We start from the raw sequence: 15,131 nt of genomic DNA on the forward strand, positions 1-15,131 counted from the left end.
CTACTCTCTCTCTCCCTACCTATCTACTGTATTTCTCTCTCTATATATATATTTCTCTTTCTCTATCCTACCCACCTACCTACACACTCACTCTGCCTACCTACCTACCGTATTTCTCTCTCTCTCTCTCCCTTTATCTACCTACCTACCTACCTAACTACTCTCTCTCTCCCTACCTATCTACTGCATTTCTCTCTCTCTATCTTTCTATTTCTCTCTCTCTCTCTCTCTCTCTCTCTCTCTCTATCTATCTATCTATCTATCTATCTATATATCCCTAACTTCTCTCTCTCTCCCTATCTCCCTACTGTATTTCTCTCTCTCTTCCTGTCTATCCCTCTATCTACCTACCTACTTTTTTTTTAAAAAAAATGCCTCTTCAAAACCTTGGTGCGTCTTATACTCCGGTGCATCTTATACTCCGAAAAATACAGTAGCTTCAAAACCTCAGTTTTGAACATGGCATAACAGCTCCATAACAATTTTGGCAGCAGCATATTCACCTTTATGTGAGGTGTGCAGCATGTAAGTTTACTATATAAATAAATAATAAATATTTCCAACATTAAACCAAACATAATAATAAGTACAATAGTAATAATAATGTGGTAGGTTTTAAAATAAATATTTCAATTTCCCCCAATCTTCTTGTCCCAGGAGGTCTTGGGGATGAGCTGGCTGAAATAACCACAAGATTTGGTGCAGGACAAAATCCTTTTGCAATGACATGAAGTACCAGAAAGAAGCTCAGTGACAGCCTGGGAAATAAATACAGAGCCAGTGTTCCACTTCTCAGACACATCGCCTGCATGGTAGCACTTGTTGCTAGTGAGCATGTCCTTCCCCATCCAGACAATTAGAGGAGTCGAATCTTCTGGAAGGCAGCAAAGGACATGATGCTGCAGAGCAGGCTGGGTCTTGCAGAATGGATGTCTTCTCTATACGCAAGCAGGAAAGAGTCCTCAGTATGGAGAGCGAAGGGCTCTTGGGCAATGGTGGTGTGAGAAAGGGGAACAATAAACATGGATGGGTATAGAGGTGTGCCTTTTTTCATCTGAAAAATGTTGGTGTAAGATGAGTCTATGTAAGGACAAAAAACCTTGATGTAAATATTGGTTTAGGCAGGATCCATCCTCATTTTCAGTAGCTTGGCTCCTCTTTAGCCATTGGCTGTTGCAAAAAGATTTGTGCAAGATATATTTTACTCTTGCATTATGTTGCTGATGTCCCCAACCAAGGTGATTTCAATGTTCAGATTCCAGGTGGGCACATGCCAAGCAGATGACAGAGGAGCGCCAGCAGAAGCTAGAAAAATCAGCCAATGAACTGGCAAGTTTCCAGGAAGCAGAAGGCCAGCTGAGGCCCTGGCTGATGGAGAAGGAGCTTATGATGAGTGTGCTGGGACCACTCTCCATTGATCCTAATATGCTGACTGCCCAAAAACAGCAGGTTCAGGTGAGTAGAGCAAAAGTCTTGGTTTCTGTCTTTTTGTGTGTTTGGACTGAGTGCAGAGTGTGGATGGAGTTGGGGGCTGAGGAGGATGCATGGCCAATCAAAGCACTTCCAATTTCACTTCAAGCCCTGATTGAGGAGAGATCTCATTTACAGATGCCTGCTTTATTTAACATCTTGCTCATATTTAATTTGTCTCCATCCTTTTTTGGAAGAAATCATATTGCTAAAAGGTCCGTAGCCAGTCAACCAAGAGGGGTGGGGGGAAAGTCTTCATTTGACGCTTTCTGCCACTTGTTTATATTCTGGAGTAGCAGCAGGACAAATGAGGCAGTGTACTGGAATGCCATCGTCCTCCCCAGCATTTTTGAAAATCTGAACTGTATTAAAAGCTCAACCTCTGCAGTTTCTGTGCAAAGCTTCCAGAAACTCCATGTTCAGATGCTTTAGAGTTGCCAAATGTGCTTTTAGCTCTGTCGTCGGCCAGTTTAAACTCCTACTTTTTATGACTAACTTGTTTGGCTCTTAATTGATTTGTTAGTTAGTGTTATATATATTTTACACCTCATTAAATGTTCCTTCTGATTGAAGATGGAGATGCTTTAGTTAATTAAAGATATAAATATTGCCACTTGTTGCTTCAATCCTGAAGGTTCTTGGAAGAAGATGTTCCTTGGGCCTGTTATGTATTTGGCTCTCAAGTATGGTCTTCCTCAATGGGTTGTTTCCCATTCCACCAAGTCCTGTTCATGTAGCTGGAATTGCTTCTTTGGTCACGGTAGTTGGAAAATAGGAGGTTGCAATCCAACACATTGTGGAAGACATATTGAGTGATTCCTAGGGCATCCTCCTAATTGTCCATACCCTAACAGCAGTACACAATCAAGGAACCAATATTCACATGGAATGTCAATAATGAGGATGAATAATGGGAAAAATGGGATTCATTTATGAAATCCTAGGAGTTAGAGAAATAGACTCCAGTCGTCACTTATTACTGATCACACTAAGATGAAATCTCTGTGAATTTGGGGACTTCTTTTTCACGGATTCCCTAATGGTGGGATTGATGTGACATTAGAGAGATAAGGCTGAAGTCCCTGTTTCCTCCTCATGTGCAGTCTTTTGAAAACCTCCCCTGCCCAGGCTCCAAGAATTTCCTTGCCCACCTTTCAGAAAGCAAGAGCTCTCACTAGAATGCTTTTCAGAATCCTTTGCAATGCGTGGGAGTTCATTTTCATGTTAATCCATATAAAGATGAATCCCCAAGAGCAGAATGCTTGAAAACCACCAATTTATTTTACAGAAAAGGCATCATAATTATTGTAGTGGAATTTGGGAAGACAGTGTGTTTGTGGCTGTCTTTGTGTGTTTCTGAGATCTTAAAATGGTGACTCCCACTATAGTGAGGCTAATAGCACCCATCCTTTCCTTCTCCCTTCATCCTTAACTTTTGTAATTGAATCCCCCTAGTCTGTCACATACATATTTGTGTTGCAGTTCATGCTGAAGGAATTTGAAGCTCGGAAGCACCAGTATGACCAGCTGAATGATGCAGCCCGGGGAATCCCCACCAGCCCTGGTGAAAAGTCTCCATCCCACAGCCATGTGCAGGAGGAGCTCCAGGCTATCAACAGAAAGTGGACCAGCCTCATGGAACGTCTCAACTCTCGTTCCAGTCAAATCGACCAGGCTGTGGTCAAGAGCACCCAGTTCCAAGAGCTGCTCCAGGGATTGTCTGAGAAAGTGAAAGCTGCTGGACAGCGCCTGAGCACCCAGCCTGCCATCAGCACCCAACCAGAGGCTGTGAAGCAGCAGCTGGAGGAAACCAGTGAAATCCGGTCTGAGCTGGAGCAGCTGGAAGAGGAGATCACAGAGGCTCAAGCCCTGTGCGAGCAGCTCTCGGGTCTCATTGGAGAGCAATACCTTAAAGATGAACTCAGGAAGCGCCTGGAAACTGTCGCCTTGCCTCTCAAGGGGCTAGAGGATTTAGCAGGTACAATGTTCACACATTTTGAACTGAACGGTACCATTTAATTGAGATGTAGACTCAAAGAGTAAGAAGTTGTAGGAAGATGGTAGTGTGCAGTTGGACCCAGGAGCTTCTAATGTACACATTTAGGTGACATTAAAATCAGCAGGGCCATTAGCCCACGTCAAGCCATTGTGAATATTCTCCTAGGAAGAAACCTGTAGATCATGTCAATGCTGTAAATCTAGTGCCCAAACACTCTGATGTGTATGGTGGTCCAGGAGACAATGCTGGTTCTTTTTTTCTTTTAGTCTCACAAAGAAAGAAAACTACACAAGTCAAAACCGAACCCCATTATGGTTCGATATGCTTTATAGAGAGGGAAAGAGAGAAAATTCTCACTTCTCCAGGATTGCTCACCCACACAATGAGTAATGTTACATCTCCCCAAAGATAGTGACTGGTACAGCATGTCCTAGAATTCCCATAGCTGAATCCCATAGCTGACTACCAGAAAAAAATAGAGTGGCAGCACAGCACAGCCCGTGTCAAATGCTTCTATTTCCTAGAGTAGCTTGCTTCAAATGTGTATAATATTTTCCCCCGGGACAAGTTTAAAGACTGGTGTTTGAGTTTGTGTTGTGAAGTATATTTTCAGCCATGCATCCCTTCCCATTTCTAGGTGACCGACTGAATCACTTGCAGACGGCACTCGCCAACTCCCAGCAATTCCAGCAGATGTTTGATGAGCTCCACACTTGGCTAGAGGACAGGCTGAAGCAGCAGGCACAGAGTGGGCCAATCTCAGCCAAGCTGGAGAGGCTGCAGTTTCAGATTCAAGAGCAGGAAGAGTCCCAAAAGAGCCTAAACCAACATAGTGGCTCCTATGAAATGATCATGGCAGAGGAGGAATCTTTGCTCCTCTCTGCTCAACCTGGAGAAGAGAAGGCAACCTTGCAAAGCCAACTGGTTAGCTTGAAAGCAAACTGGGAGGAGCTGAGCAAACAAATTGCCAGTCGGCACTCCAAACTTAAGGACTGCTTACAGAAGGCCCAGAAATACCAGCGCCATGTGGAAGACCTTTTCCCTTGGGTGGAGGATTGTAGGTCAAAGATGTCAGAGTTAGAAGTCACTCTGGATCTCGTACAACTGGAAGCCGCTCTTCTAAGGTCAAAGGCCATGTTGAGTGATGTAGCAAAACGGCGCTCCCTTCTAGAGATGCTGAATAGTGCTGCTGACATCCTTATTGATGCATCAGAAATAGATGAAGATGACATTAGAGATGAGAAAGCAGAGATCAACCAGAAGATGGATGCTATAACAGAGGAGCTCCAAGCCAAGACCGAGTCCCTTGAAGAGATGTCTCAAAGGCTCAAGGAGTTCCAAGAAAGTTTTAGGAACATTGAAAAGAAACTAGAAGGGACAAAGCATCAGCTGGAGATCTATGAAGCTCTTGGCCCTCAGGCCTGTAGTAGTAAAAATTTGGAAAAACTGAGAGCTCAACAGGAGGCTCTTCAGACCCTGGAAGCCCAAGTGGATTACCTCAGGAATTTTACTCAGGGTCTCGTGGAAGATACTCCAGATGGATCAGACTCTTCCCATCTCTTACACCAAGCTGAAATTGTCCAGCAAGATTTCAAGGGGGTGAAGCAAAAAGTCAATGAATGTTGTAAAATCATGGAAAGCAAGCTTGAAGGAATAGGACTATTTAATAATCGTGTTCGGGAAATGTTTTCTCAACTGACTGACCTAGATGATGAGTTGGATAGCATGGGCCCTGTTGGGAGGGACATGGACAGCCTCCAGTCCCAAGCAGATGATGCCCATGAATTTTTGGGCAAACTTCAATGTTTAAGATTAGATATCCAAGTTTCTGAAGAGAAATGTAGACAGATGCTGGATGATGAAGGGAGTCCTGATCTCATAGGGCTGAAACGAGAACTAGAGACCTTAAATAAGCAATGCATCAAATTGACTGAAAGGGGGAAAAGCCGCCTGGAGCAGGTGGATACCACGCTGGCTCGCGTCAAAGACTTTTACAACAAGCTGAAGGAGCTGAACTACATGACCACTATGGCAGAAGAGGGTGAAGCACTGCAGTGGGTAGTTGGGACTGAAGTGGATGTAATCAACCTGCAGCTGGCAGATTTCAAGGTAAGAGCATTTCCATCCTAAAGGTCTCCCTTGTTCATACTGTGTCCAGTCCCGATTGTGTCTGTGACTTTTCTCAGGGGCCTACCGTCTTCCTGGAGATTACCAGGATACATCAGTGACTGGGTGGTGAAATATGGCAGGAAAAAAAATGGCTTGTGGCTTGTCATTCGCCAGAGGTGAATTTGCCTTTCATATCAGTATTTACTTGGGTAGTTTTAGGAACATTGTCCCCTCAGGACGCATTTGTTTAGAATACTTGTGTTTGCGTACTTTTATATTAAGTTTGATGTTTGACACATTCCATGTAATAAAAGGAAAATAATTTACATGTTTTTGTGAAAAATAGTTACACCAATACATGTTTTGAAGAGAGGCAAAACAGCATCACTTGCGGATGCTGTAATTTGTAATCCTGCTGAGTGGAGGATTGGGCTGGATGGCTTCAGAATCATTCCTTCTGACCCTTGGACTCTGATTTGAGTCAGATTCTGGTCCAGATTTTGGAGGCCTTTCTAGCTGCCTATAAGGAACCTTGGGACACAGGGATTCTAGGGGTTTCCTCGGGTTTTTCTAAGCGTTTCAACCTTTGTTTAGGCAAACCTTTCAGCCTATTTCTTTTTTTTTAATTCAAGGTTTTTTATTTTTTAATACAAATTATACATATTGTAGGACAAAGCATTGTCTGGATCTTTTCTTTTACACCTTCCTTACATAGTCCATTTTACATCATAGTTTTGTTTTCACTTTCAGCCAAATTATTCTCTTCCATTATTTTTCATCTTTATAGTTATTTTTTCTTAATAAACAATATCTTCTTCAATTGCCCCTTCAAAATTACACCAAATTTTCATTTCTAATTTTCTCCATTGGTATATTTTGCTATAAACAACATGTATCCTCTAATTCAATTTAAACATACAGAGTGTTTCTTTCAATTTTTTCTACAATTAACAATATACTATAGTTTCTTTATTCTTAATTAGTTACATAACAATACCAATCTTACTATATTATCTTTGGTGACTCTCTTTCCCTTTCTTCATCTTTTAATAATTTTCTCTTGGGCTCTCAAAATTCCACTTTTAATTCTTTTTCTTCTTCTCCCCCTTTCCCCTAACTTCTTTTTCTTTTTCCTATTTGTGTGGTCATTGTATCTTTTCTTCAGAATATTTACCGGTACTTTTATTATTAATAACTTTCCCCAGGGTTTTCCCTGTTCTCCTGCTTTCCTTTCTATTTTCTGATTTCTTCCCCTTTGTCTGCTTTTTCTTTGTGACTGTAAATGCCAGGGAAATCTTCTATCTGCATTTTATTTTCAATTCTTCTTTCTTCCAGATTATCTTCCTGTACCTCATTTGTGCCCTCTTTTACCTCCTCTTCTCCCATTTCTTGTTCTGTATGTTCCTTTTGATTTTTTAGCTTTTTTTTACCAATTAATGTTTCATACCCGCCTTTCAGCATCCCAAATAATTCATCATACATCCAAATCTCCATCATACAAGTTTAACTATTTTAATAGATTTTTTAAATTTTGGGGTTATATCACATTTAATTGCAAATTTAGGGTCTTCCAAGTTCTATTGCTCAATTTTAGAATTAATCCACTCTAGTCCAAGTTGAAGTTTTCTTTCTTTTCCACAGCTATAGATATTTGCAGTCAAACAATCTTACAAAAACAGATACTCCTTAACATTCTCACTGTTTCAAGGTATCTCTTTGTATAGCCAAGGGTCACAGCTGCACTCTCACTTCTTTTTCTTTTTCTCTCATTTGCTGCTGTAGTACTTTCTGCTGGCTGCTAGATGGCTCTTTCCAAACCGCAATACAATCCAACAGCTGACTGTCAATAGCTGTCAAAAGCACTTTAAGCCTACAAAAAATAAAATAAAATAAAATAAGGAGAAAAAGGACTTCCCCCAGGGCTCTTTCTTTGGTTAGTTAATTTCTTCACTTCCAAACTGCTGAAGAGAAAATCCTTTGAGGCTTTGGTGCTTTAACTTCTGCTGCCTCTTTTTTCTTCAATAAAATTCCCTGAGAGCCAGTTAGCCGCTAATTCTGCTCCGGGACCCTTTTTAAGATAAATCAGATTTTCTTCTTCTCTGTAAGTTGGTCAATCACTCACCTGGTTTTCACACTCTCTTCCGACACCACTCCTGCACAAACAGCTTGGTCCGGTTGCCCCAACATTAAAGCGGACATTTAAATATGGCCACTGTCCCCACTGTCAGTTTTGGAGAGCTTTCATCTGACCTACCGAGGAACTGCCGGTTCCTCTTGGTCATCTGAGATGCCTCCTCCTTCTTCCCTGTCCCTCCAAGACGGTTCCAATCCGAAGATCCCTTGACAGCAGTTTGTCTGGCTGACTTTTCACGAGCTCATCAGAGCTCCGCTATTTCTCAACAGGTGTTGTCGTAAAGCTCTTGCCTTTTTCCACCCTCAGCCAACTTCATTCTGAGAAAACGCAAGGTGTTTTTTTAACTGGGCCTCTTTTGGTAACAGCCACCTTGGATTCTCTGTGCTATACAAGTACGGAAGTCTCCTCAAATGCTGAGCACAATTACATATCCATCCCAAATAAATGCATTTTTAAAAATACAGCTTAACTAATGCAACAGTGTCATTTCAGGAAATCCACTCCTCAAAATTTAGCGTGAAAATGATAGAATGTTGAATGAAACCCCAAAACTCTGGGTGGATTTTGAAGTTCCTCCCTGTATCTAAATAACTAAGTGGGAACACTGAGTTCATGAAATTTGGGGCACTGGGAAGAATTTTGAATGTAGATTTTCTTCATTTGTTATTGGGAAATATTCTGAGCTCTAGCTCAGCACTGCAGAGTCTAAGGAAATGTTGTCTTCCACCGAAATAAAGCAGAACCACATTTGAAAAAATGAAATTTCACTTTCAGGATGCACGTTTTCAAAGAATAAGGTTTGTGGGATTTTGATGGATAACAAGTAAAAGTCAGTGCTCAGGTATTTGCAAATCATATCATTGTTATGTAATTCAGCTGCAATTAAGCAAATCTGCCTTGTTGAAATGATGTTCTTGTGAATGGATATTAATTGGTTGACATAGTCTTGGAAGAATCAAGGCATAGATTGGTTCAAAGGTAGAGCCAAGGGCTCCCTTAATGGGACAGGAAAATCCAATTGGGAAAATCCCCCCCCCCCAAGGTTCACCAGCTTGGGTTGGCAGCTCTTTCCTATCCAGACAGAAAGAAGCAGCCCAGTGGGGAAGGAAGCAGTGAAGCAGGAGCTTCCATCGGCCCCTGGCTGAACGGGTGGAGGGACTTCAGCGGAAGCTTGGTTGGAGCTGAAAGTAGGTTGAGACAACAGGAGGGACAAATAAGGGTGGATTTTGCACCTGAGAGGGTTACGTGAGTGGACATCCTGAGCAGGACGGAGCATTTTCATGATTTGGGTTGGGAGGAGGAACTCAGTGGGGAAATGGGGTCATGGCTTGTGAAACTTAGGCTGTTGTGGTGGTGTTAAATCCAAATTCCTCTGTTGCTGTTTTAAAGGAAAACTTGTATAGATTCAAACAAGCCTGGATGAAGGCACATTGGCTGCTGGTTTCACGGACCCTGTTTTGCAGGAGCTGAAGGGAAAATTGCATATTGTACAAGGAGGTGTTAGGAAGGTGGGGGGGAGGCCGTCTTGGAGGCAAGTTGCAGTTTTTTCAGAGCTATCAAAATAGTGAAATTCTCTGCCCTTGGCAATGGAGTAGGTGTTTGGTGGGCGGGCTGAGTAATGCACAGGCTTCCAGGATCTTCCCCCAGGCCCTCGGCTGCTCGTTTTCTCCAGCCCTGCAGAGGATCCCTGTGTTTATTCTACTTGTGGCCAACCTAGAGCAGGCAATTGGGTTTCTATCTCTTGGAGGAGTGAAGCGAACCCCACTTTTCTCAGGGGATGCGGCTTTGAATGGGATCCAGCTTTAAACTTCCAGGCGGAGCTTTTCAGAAATGTTCTTCACATGCAGTTTTTGGGACACGTGGCTCCCTTCTCTTCCAGCCAGCTGAGTGCTCTGGTCTGGGGAAAGGAGAGAGGCAGAGCTTGGGTGGAGCAGAGAGAGCAAAGGGGGTATGGGAAGCAGCAACTGGAACAAGTTGCACTTGGCGAGGAAGAGGGGAAATGGCTCCAAATGTTGGCTGGAGAAAAGCTCCTGCTTTGTCATCTACGGGCTACTGCAGCTGACATGAGTGCATTGCCTTCTGCTGTGATCAGGGTTTTGCTTAGTGCAGTGTGTGAACTCAGCTATTGTGGTCAGTAGCCCCTAGTTTATAGCTCAGTCTTATGGTTAGGACAAAATGACAGAAACATACAAAGATATGAAGCTTTTCCTTCAATTTTTCCCTGTTTGGAAGGATTCATTGGTCTTAATAACTATTTGGGGGATAATATGACATTTTCATTGTGCTTCTAAACTCAAAATGCCAGGGAATAATAGGATTTTAGTGTGCTTGGGCTGCACAGGAAGCTCCAGGCTACCATGCGGCCTTAGAGATGCAGGCTATGGACACACATCTCTCCTCTTCCTTTGCTAGCAGCCCCATTGGGGAGGGAAGCAGCCGCACCTCTTGCACTCACCCCCCCTATTTTAAGAGTCAGAGCCCCGTTCTCCTCTTTGATGGTATGGGGCTTCTACACCATCCCCACAGATTGCAATCCCACCAGAGAGGGCCAATGCCAGCTAGAAATGCTCGGTGGAGGAAGCAGCAATTGTTTCCTGTTTCAGAGCTTGTCTTTGTTGCAAAAGAAAGAAGGTCCTGTTTGAAAGCCATTGGCAATTACGCTGACCCCAATCCCAGCGCCAGCCCTCTCCTCCTCAGGGCTCTTCAGCTGCATCCTTTGCCAGCTTTGTCTAAAAGTCGAAGAAACAAAGGCCAGTGGCTCGAAGGGGGATGAAAGGGAAGGCAGATTTTCCAGGTGGCTTCATTTAGCCAGAAAGCTTACAAACACCTGCCTGCTCTTGGCAGAACTGGAGCTGGGCAAACAATGGAGTCATTGAGTGGAGGCGGACATGAGGCAGGAGGAAGAAAGGGTTGATTCAGAGCTTCCTCCCCTCACCCGCCTATTACCTAGGCAGGCTCTGTGGTGGGCGGGGCAGATTTTATGAATAAATTACAATACAATAGCAGAGTCGGAAGGGACCTTGGAGGTCTTCTAGTCCAACCCCCTGCCTAGGCAGGAAACCCTATACCATTCCAGACAAATGGTTATCCAACATCTTCTTAAAGATTTCCAGTGTTGGGGCATTCACAACTTCTGGAGGCAAGCTGTTCCACTGATTAATTGTTCTAACTGTAAGGAAATTCCTCCTCAGTTCTAAGTTGCTTCTTTCCTTGATTAGTTTCCATCCATTGCTTCTTGTTCTATCCTCAGGTGCCTTGGAGAATAGTTTGACTCCCCCTTCTTTATGGCAACCCCTGAGATATTGTAAGACTGCTATCATGTCTCCCCTAGTCCTTCTTTTTATTAAACTAGACATACCCAGTTCCTGCAACCGTTCTTCATATGTTTTAGTCTCCAGTCCCCTAATCATCTTTGTTGCTTTTCTCTGCACTCTTTCTAGAGTCTCCACATCTTTTTTACATTGTGGCGACCAAAACTGAATGCAGTATTCCAAGTGTGGCCTTACCAAGACCTTATAAAGTGGTATGAACACTTCACGTGATCTTGATTCTATCCCTCTGTTTCATTTTATTAGATAGTGCCCAATGTTGAAGTTTGTCAAGATCCTTTTGTGTCTTAAGCCTGTCTTCTGGAGTGAAATGTTGGCTATTCCTGCCAGCTTGGTGTCATCTGCAAATTTGATGAGTTCCCCATTTATTCCCTCATCCAAATCATTGATGAAGGTGCTGAAGAGTACTGGACCCAAAACAGAGCTTTGGGGTACTCCACTGCATACTTCCCTCCATGTAGATGCAGTTCCATTGAGTACACGTTGAGTGTGGTTGGTCAGCCAGTTACGAATCCATCTGGTGGTGATGCTGTCCAACCCACATTCTTCTACTTTATCTAGTAGTAGGTTATGGTCTACCTTATCAAATGCCTTATTGAAGTCCGAGTAAACTATATCGATGGCATTCCTCTGGTCCACTAATTTTGTCACTTTGTCAAAGAATGCAGTAAGATTAATCTGGCATGATCTGTTTTTGACAAACCCTTGTTGGCTTTTGGCTATTACTTTGTTTGCTTCTAGGTGTTCGCTAATTCGTTGCTTGATTATCTTTTCCAGAATCTTTCCTGGTATTGAGGTCAGGCTGATAGGTCTGTAGTTTCCTGGATCTGTTTTTTCCCCTTTTTTGAAGATGGTAACCACATCAGCTCTTTTCCAGTCCTCTGGTAGTTCCCCGTGCTCCAGGATCTCTGCAAGATATAGTTCAGTGGTTCTGAGATCTCGTCTGCCAGTTCCTTCAGAACCCTGGGGTGTAATCCATCCGGTCTTGGTGATTTGAACTCGTCTAGGGTAGACAGGTGCTCACTTACCATTTTCTTCCCTATTTCAACTTGTGTTTCTAATCTGATTTTTGTGGTGCTGTTTTTGATAGGTTGGACTGTTTTATCCCTTTGTGTAAAGACATGAATGAATTTCTGAATGGTTCCTGCGCTCTTCCCATTTCTGTAACAAATAAGGCTGCCTATGCATTATGCAAAGGCTGTTTGACAGAGTGGACCAAGTGGGACCTTTGCTAAGGCTGGCTCATTCACACACAACTTCTTCTGCTTCTCCTTCTCCTTTCCCCTTCCACCCTCCCCTTTTGGTTAAATATCCCCAGTACTGTTTTTTTTTAAATAAAAGGATAAATTTCCACAAGACCCCTAAGAAACAACCTGAGATATCAGCTAGAAATTAAAGCAATGAGGAGTCATGACTGTAACCCACAGAAGCTTCTGCAATAATTTTTAAGATGCCACCAGGTTCTGCCATTTTCCCTATCAAAAGTTCCCTTGACAACTCTCTCTGGAAATGAGCAGAAGCCCACATTGTATCTCCCACCATCCCTTTCCATATATTTCCCCAGAGGTGGAATTGCACAGTTGTGTTTGCCATCTGCATTCTTGGATCTGAGCTATCTATGGAACTCTACTGTGCATGGCTTTCAGATAATGGTGTTCCCTATAACAATCTCCCTGTTTTTTTCATTCATCTGCCTTGATTTCATTATTTGTAAAGCTTTTGTAAAGTGTTTGAATACTTAAATGATCAGGTTTAAATTTTGAAGGTCTATCCGTTATAGCCTCCTCTCAGCTTGTTTCAGAATCTTGGAAATAATTGCTAGAACCTAGATATGCTTTGTCCAGCTGGATGTAATCTTGTGAATATGGGCCTTATGAACTTTCTCACATTCCTTTCCCCCTTCTTAGACCTTTCCTATGTTAATTTTTATATTGCTACTATTACCTCTGGGAAAAGTATTCCACTGATTTCTGGACCCAGCCCTTCCAGTCTCCAAAAGGAAATCCTGAAGCCTTTTGGCAGTTGCAATGTGTCTGTCTGCTCCAAGAAAGTGACTCAACAAGTTTGTCTCAAACAGACCTTTTGAATAACAATTCCTTCTGTTTATGCAGTGCCTTTTGAAAAAGGATTGATTCCATCCCTCCAGCGACCATGATGCAGTGGAAGTCACCTTCAGGAATGAGGAGTTGACTTTATGCATTGAGGCCGTGAAATACAGTCCTGCCTTATCTGCTGCGATTCTTGTCTTGGTGCGAGGGCACAGATTGAATTCATTCCAGATGTTGGATTCCTTTCCAGTCCATGCACAGCAGAGTTCTTGGGACCCTCCTGTCTCTCAGTCCTCGTCTTCATGTCCCTGGTTCACTCTGTGATCTCTCTTTGGAAATCTATTAATGTGCTACCCAAAGAGACTAAACTCTTGGGAAATAGCGGAGGAATGAGCTTCTTGGGAAGGCTCTGATTGGCTGCTTCAGCAGTTGGACCCTTCCTGGGTGGTACCCATAATTTTAGACCATTCCTCTTCATTATTGCCAGGGATCCTGGCCATTTTTTTTTCCTTTTGCTTTTCCTTAATCCTTGGGAGAAGGGAGTGACAAACTCACTTTTGAAGTGGGGATTTCAGAAAAGATCCCGTGCTTTTTTCTATCTGTTACAATAATAGAATAGCAAATTGCCTAGTAAATCTAAGACAGGAGAAATATTATTCTCTGAATAATATTTAATGAATGTGGGATTTGCCCCAAGAAATGGTGGGGAGAGCTTTGTAAGAAAGAAAAACAAGCCATGGTTGGCCACGGGGCACCGAGGATAGGCAGGGCCATTGCTTTTGTGAGCAGTTACAGACTTCTCAAAGAGGGGTGTCCTCATTCTACCATGGAAAACAGGCAGGCAGGCCAGATTGCTCTGGTCCAGCTTTGGGGGTTTCTGCTGTTGGCTTCTTTTCTCTTTCCTGGGAAACATTAATTGGGGGTGGAAGGTGGGGGTGTTTTATTAGGCAGGATATCCAGCAAGTTTCACTGCAGGACAAGGATTTAAATCTAAGCTCCCCAAAACTTGTTGATTTGAAACCCTCCCTTCTTCTTTTGAGGAAGCATTCAGGACAGTTGGAGGAGGGAAGGGCATCTGCCAGTCTTCTGGTTCCTTTGTTGTCTGGTCTTTCAGAAGAGCAGGAGGCTCCAAGAGAAAGCTTCTTCTTTGCATCTTTCATGATCTGCCTCCTTGCCTGATCAGGTGACCCATCTGAACATATTTTTAACTCTTCCTTAATGTCCCCTGGCTCCTTCCAGTCCAGTTTGGAACAGCTGGGGGTGGCTAACTATTTTGTTTTCCTCGTTGGATGTTTTCCAAGCCCACTTGAAAGGTTGCTGCTTCTGCTGCCAGCTTGGTATTTTGAGTATCAGCATCCCCCAATAAAATACTTATCATTGCACAGCTGTTTACTCACCCTTCTGGCATGGTATCCAAGAGTTACAGGATGCAAGAGAGATCTGGAGCTGAAGGCAGCCCTGTCCAGCCCAGGCTGGGACTGGGAGACAGGCATCCAGCCCAAGTTGGCCAAGGGGTCCTGGTGTTTATTTCAACTCCTGTCTATTTCTTCAAATTGGAGAGCCAGTTTGGTCTAGTAATAAAGACACCAGGTTGGATACCAGGAGACTAAAAGTTCTAGTCACACCGAAGCATGAAAGCCAGCTGAGTGATTTTGGGCCAATCACCAGGGGATTGAGAGTTCTAGTTCCCCGTGCTTGGGATGCTGAATGTGTTAAGGACCCCTTTTCCTGGCTCTGTTGCTAACTGACCAAGTATCTTTCTCCTACATCTATTTGATTTGGACGTTTTTAATGCTTTTGCTTGTTTTTAAAGTTTTTAGTATTTTTAGTCATAATGTATTTTTTGAATTGTAAGACTCTCAGAGTCATTGACTGAGATGGGTGGTTACAGAAATTGAATAAATAAATGAATAAAAACTAAATAAAAACTGGTAGGAGGAAGGAGTACTAGATATGTTTACCACCTTGACTTATTTATAAAAACAATAAAGGCAGGTTATATATTCAGGAGGGCAGCATTCAGGATGATAAACCCAGGGAGA

General features: G+C 43.0%; 1 protein-coding gene across 17 annotated transcripts in view; it reads left to right on the forward strand.

Moving 5' to 3' along the window:
* Nucleotides 1–15,131, forward strand: part of MACF1 (microtubule actin crosslinking factor 1) — a 362,565-nt gene that overhangs the window by 258,998 nt on the left and 88,436 nt on the right. For all 17 annotated transcript variants that reach the window (XM_087728267.1, XM_087728270.1, XM_087728280.1 and 14 more), the window contains 3 exons: nucleotides 1,256–1,455; nucleotides 2,953–3,448; nucleotides 4,107–5,578. In XM_087728267.1, coding sequence (XP_087584393.1) covers nucleotides 1,256–1,455; nucleotides 2,953–3,448; nucleotides 4,107–5,578 — 2,168 coding nt within the window. The remainder of the gene's footprint in view (nucleotides 1–1,255; nucleotides 1,456–2,952; nucleotides 3,449–4,106; nucleotides 5,579–15,131) is intronic.

This window comes from Thamnophis sirtalis, unplaced genomic scaffold (genome assembly GCF_051295495.1).
Source record: "Thamnophis sirtalis isolate CommonGarterSnake01/CBP01778 unplaced genomic scaffold, rThaSir2_p1.2 scaffold_13, whole genome shotgun sequence".
Taxonomy (NCBI): domain Eukaryota; kingdom Metazoa; phylum Chordata; class Lepidosauria; order Squamata; family Natricidae; genus Thamnophis; species Thamnophis sirtalis.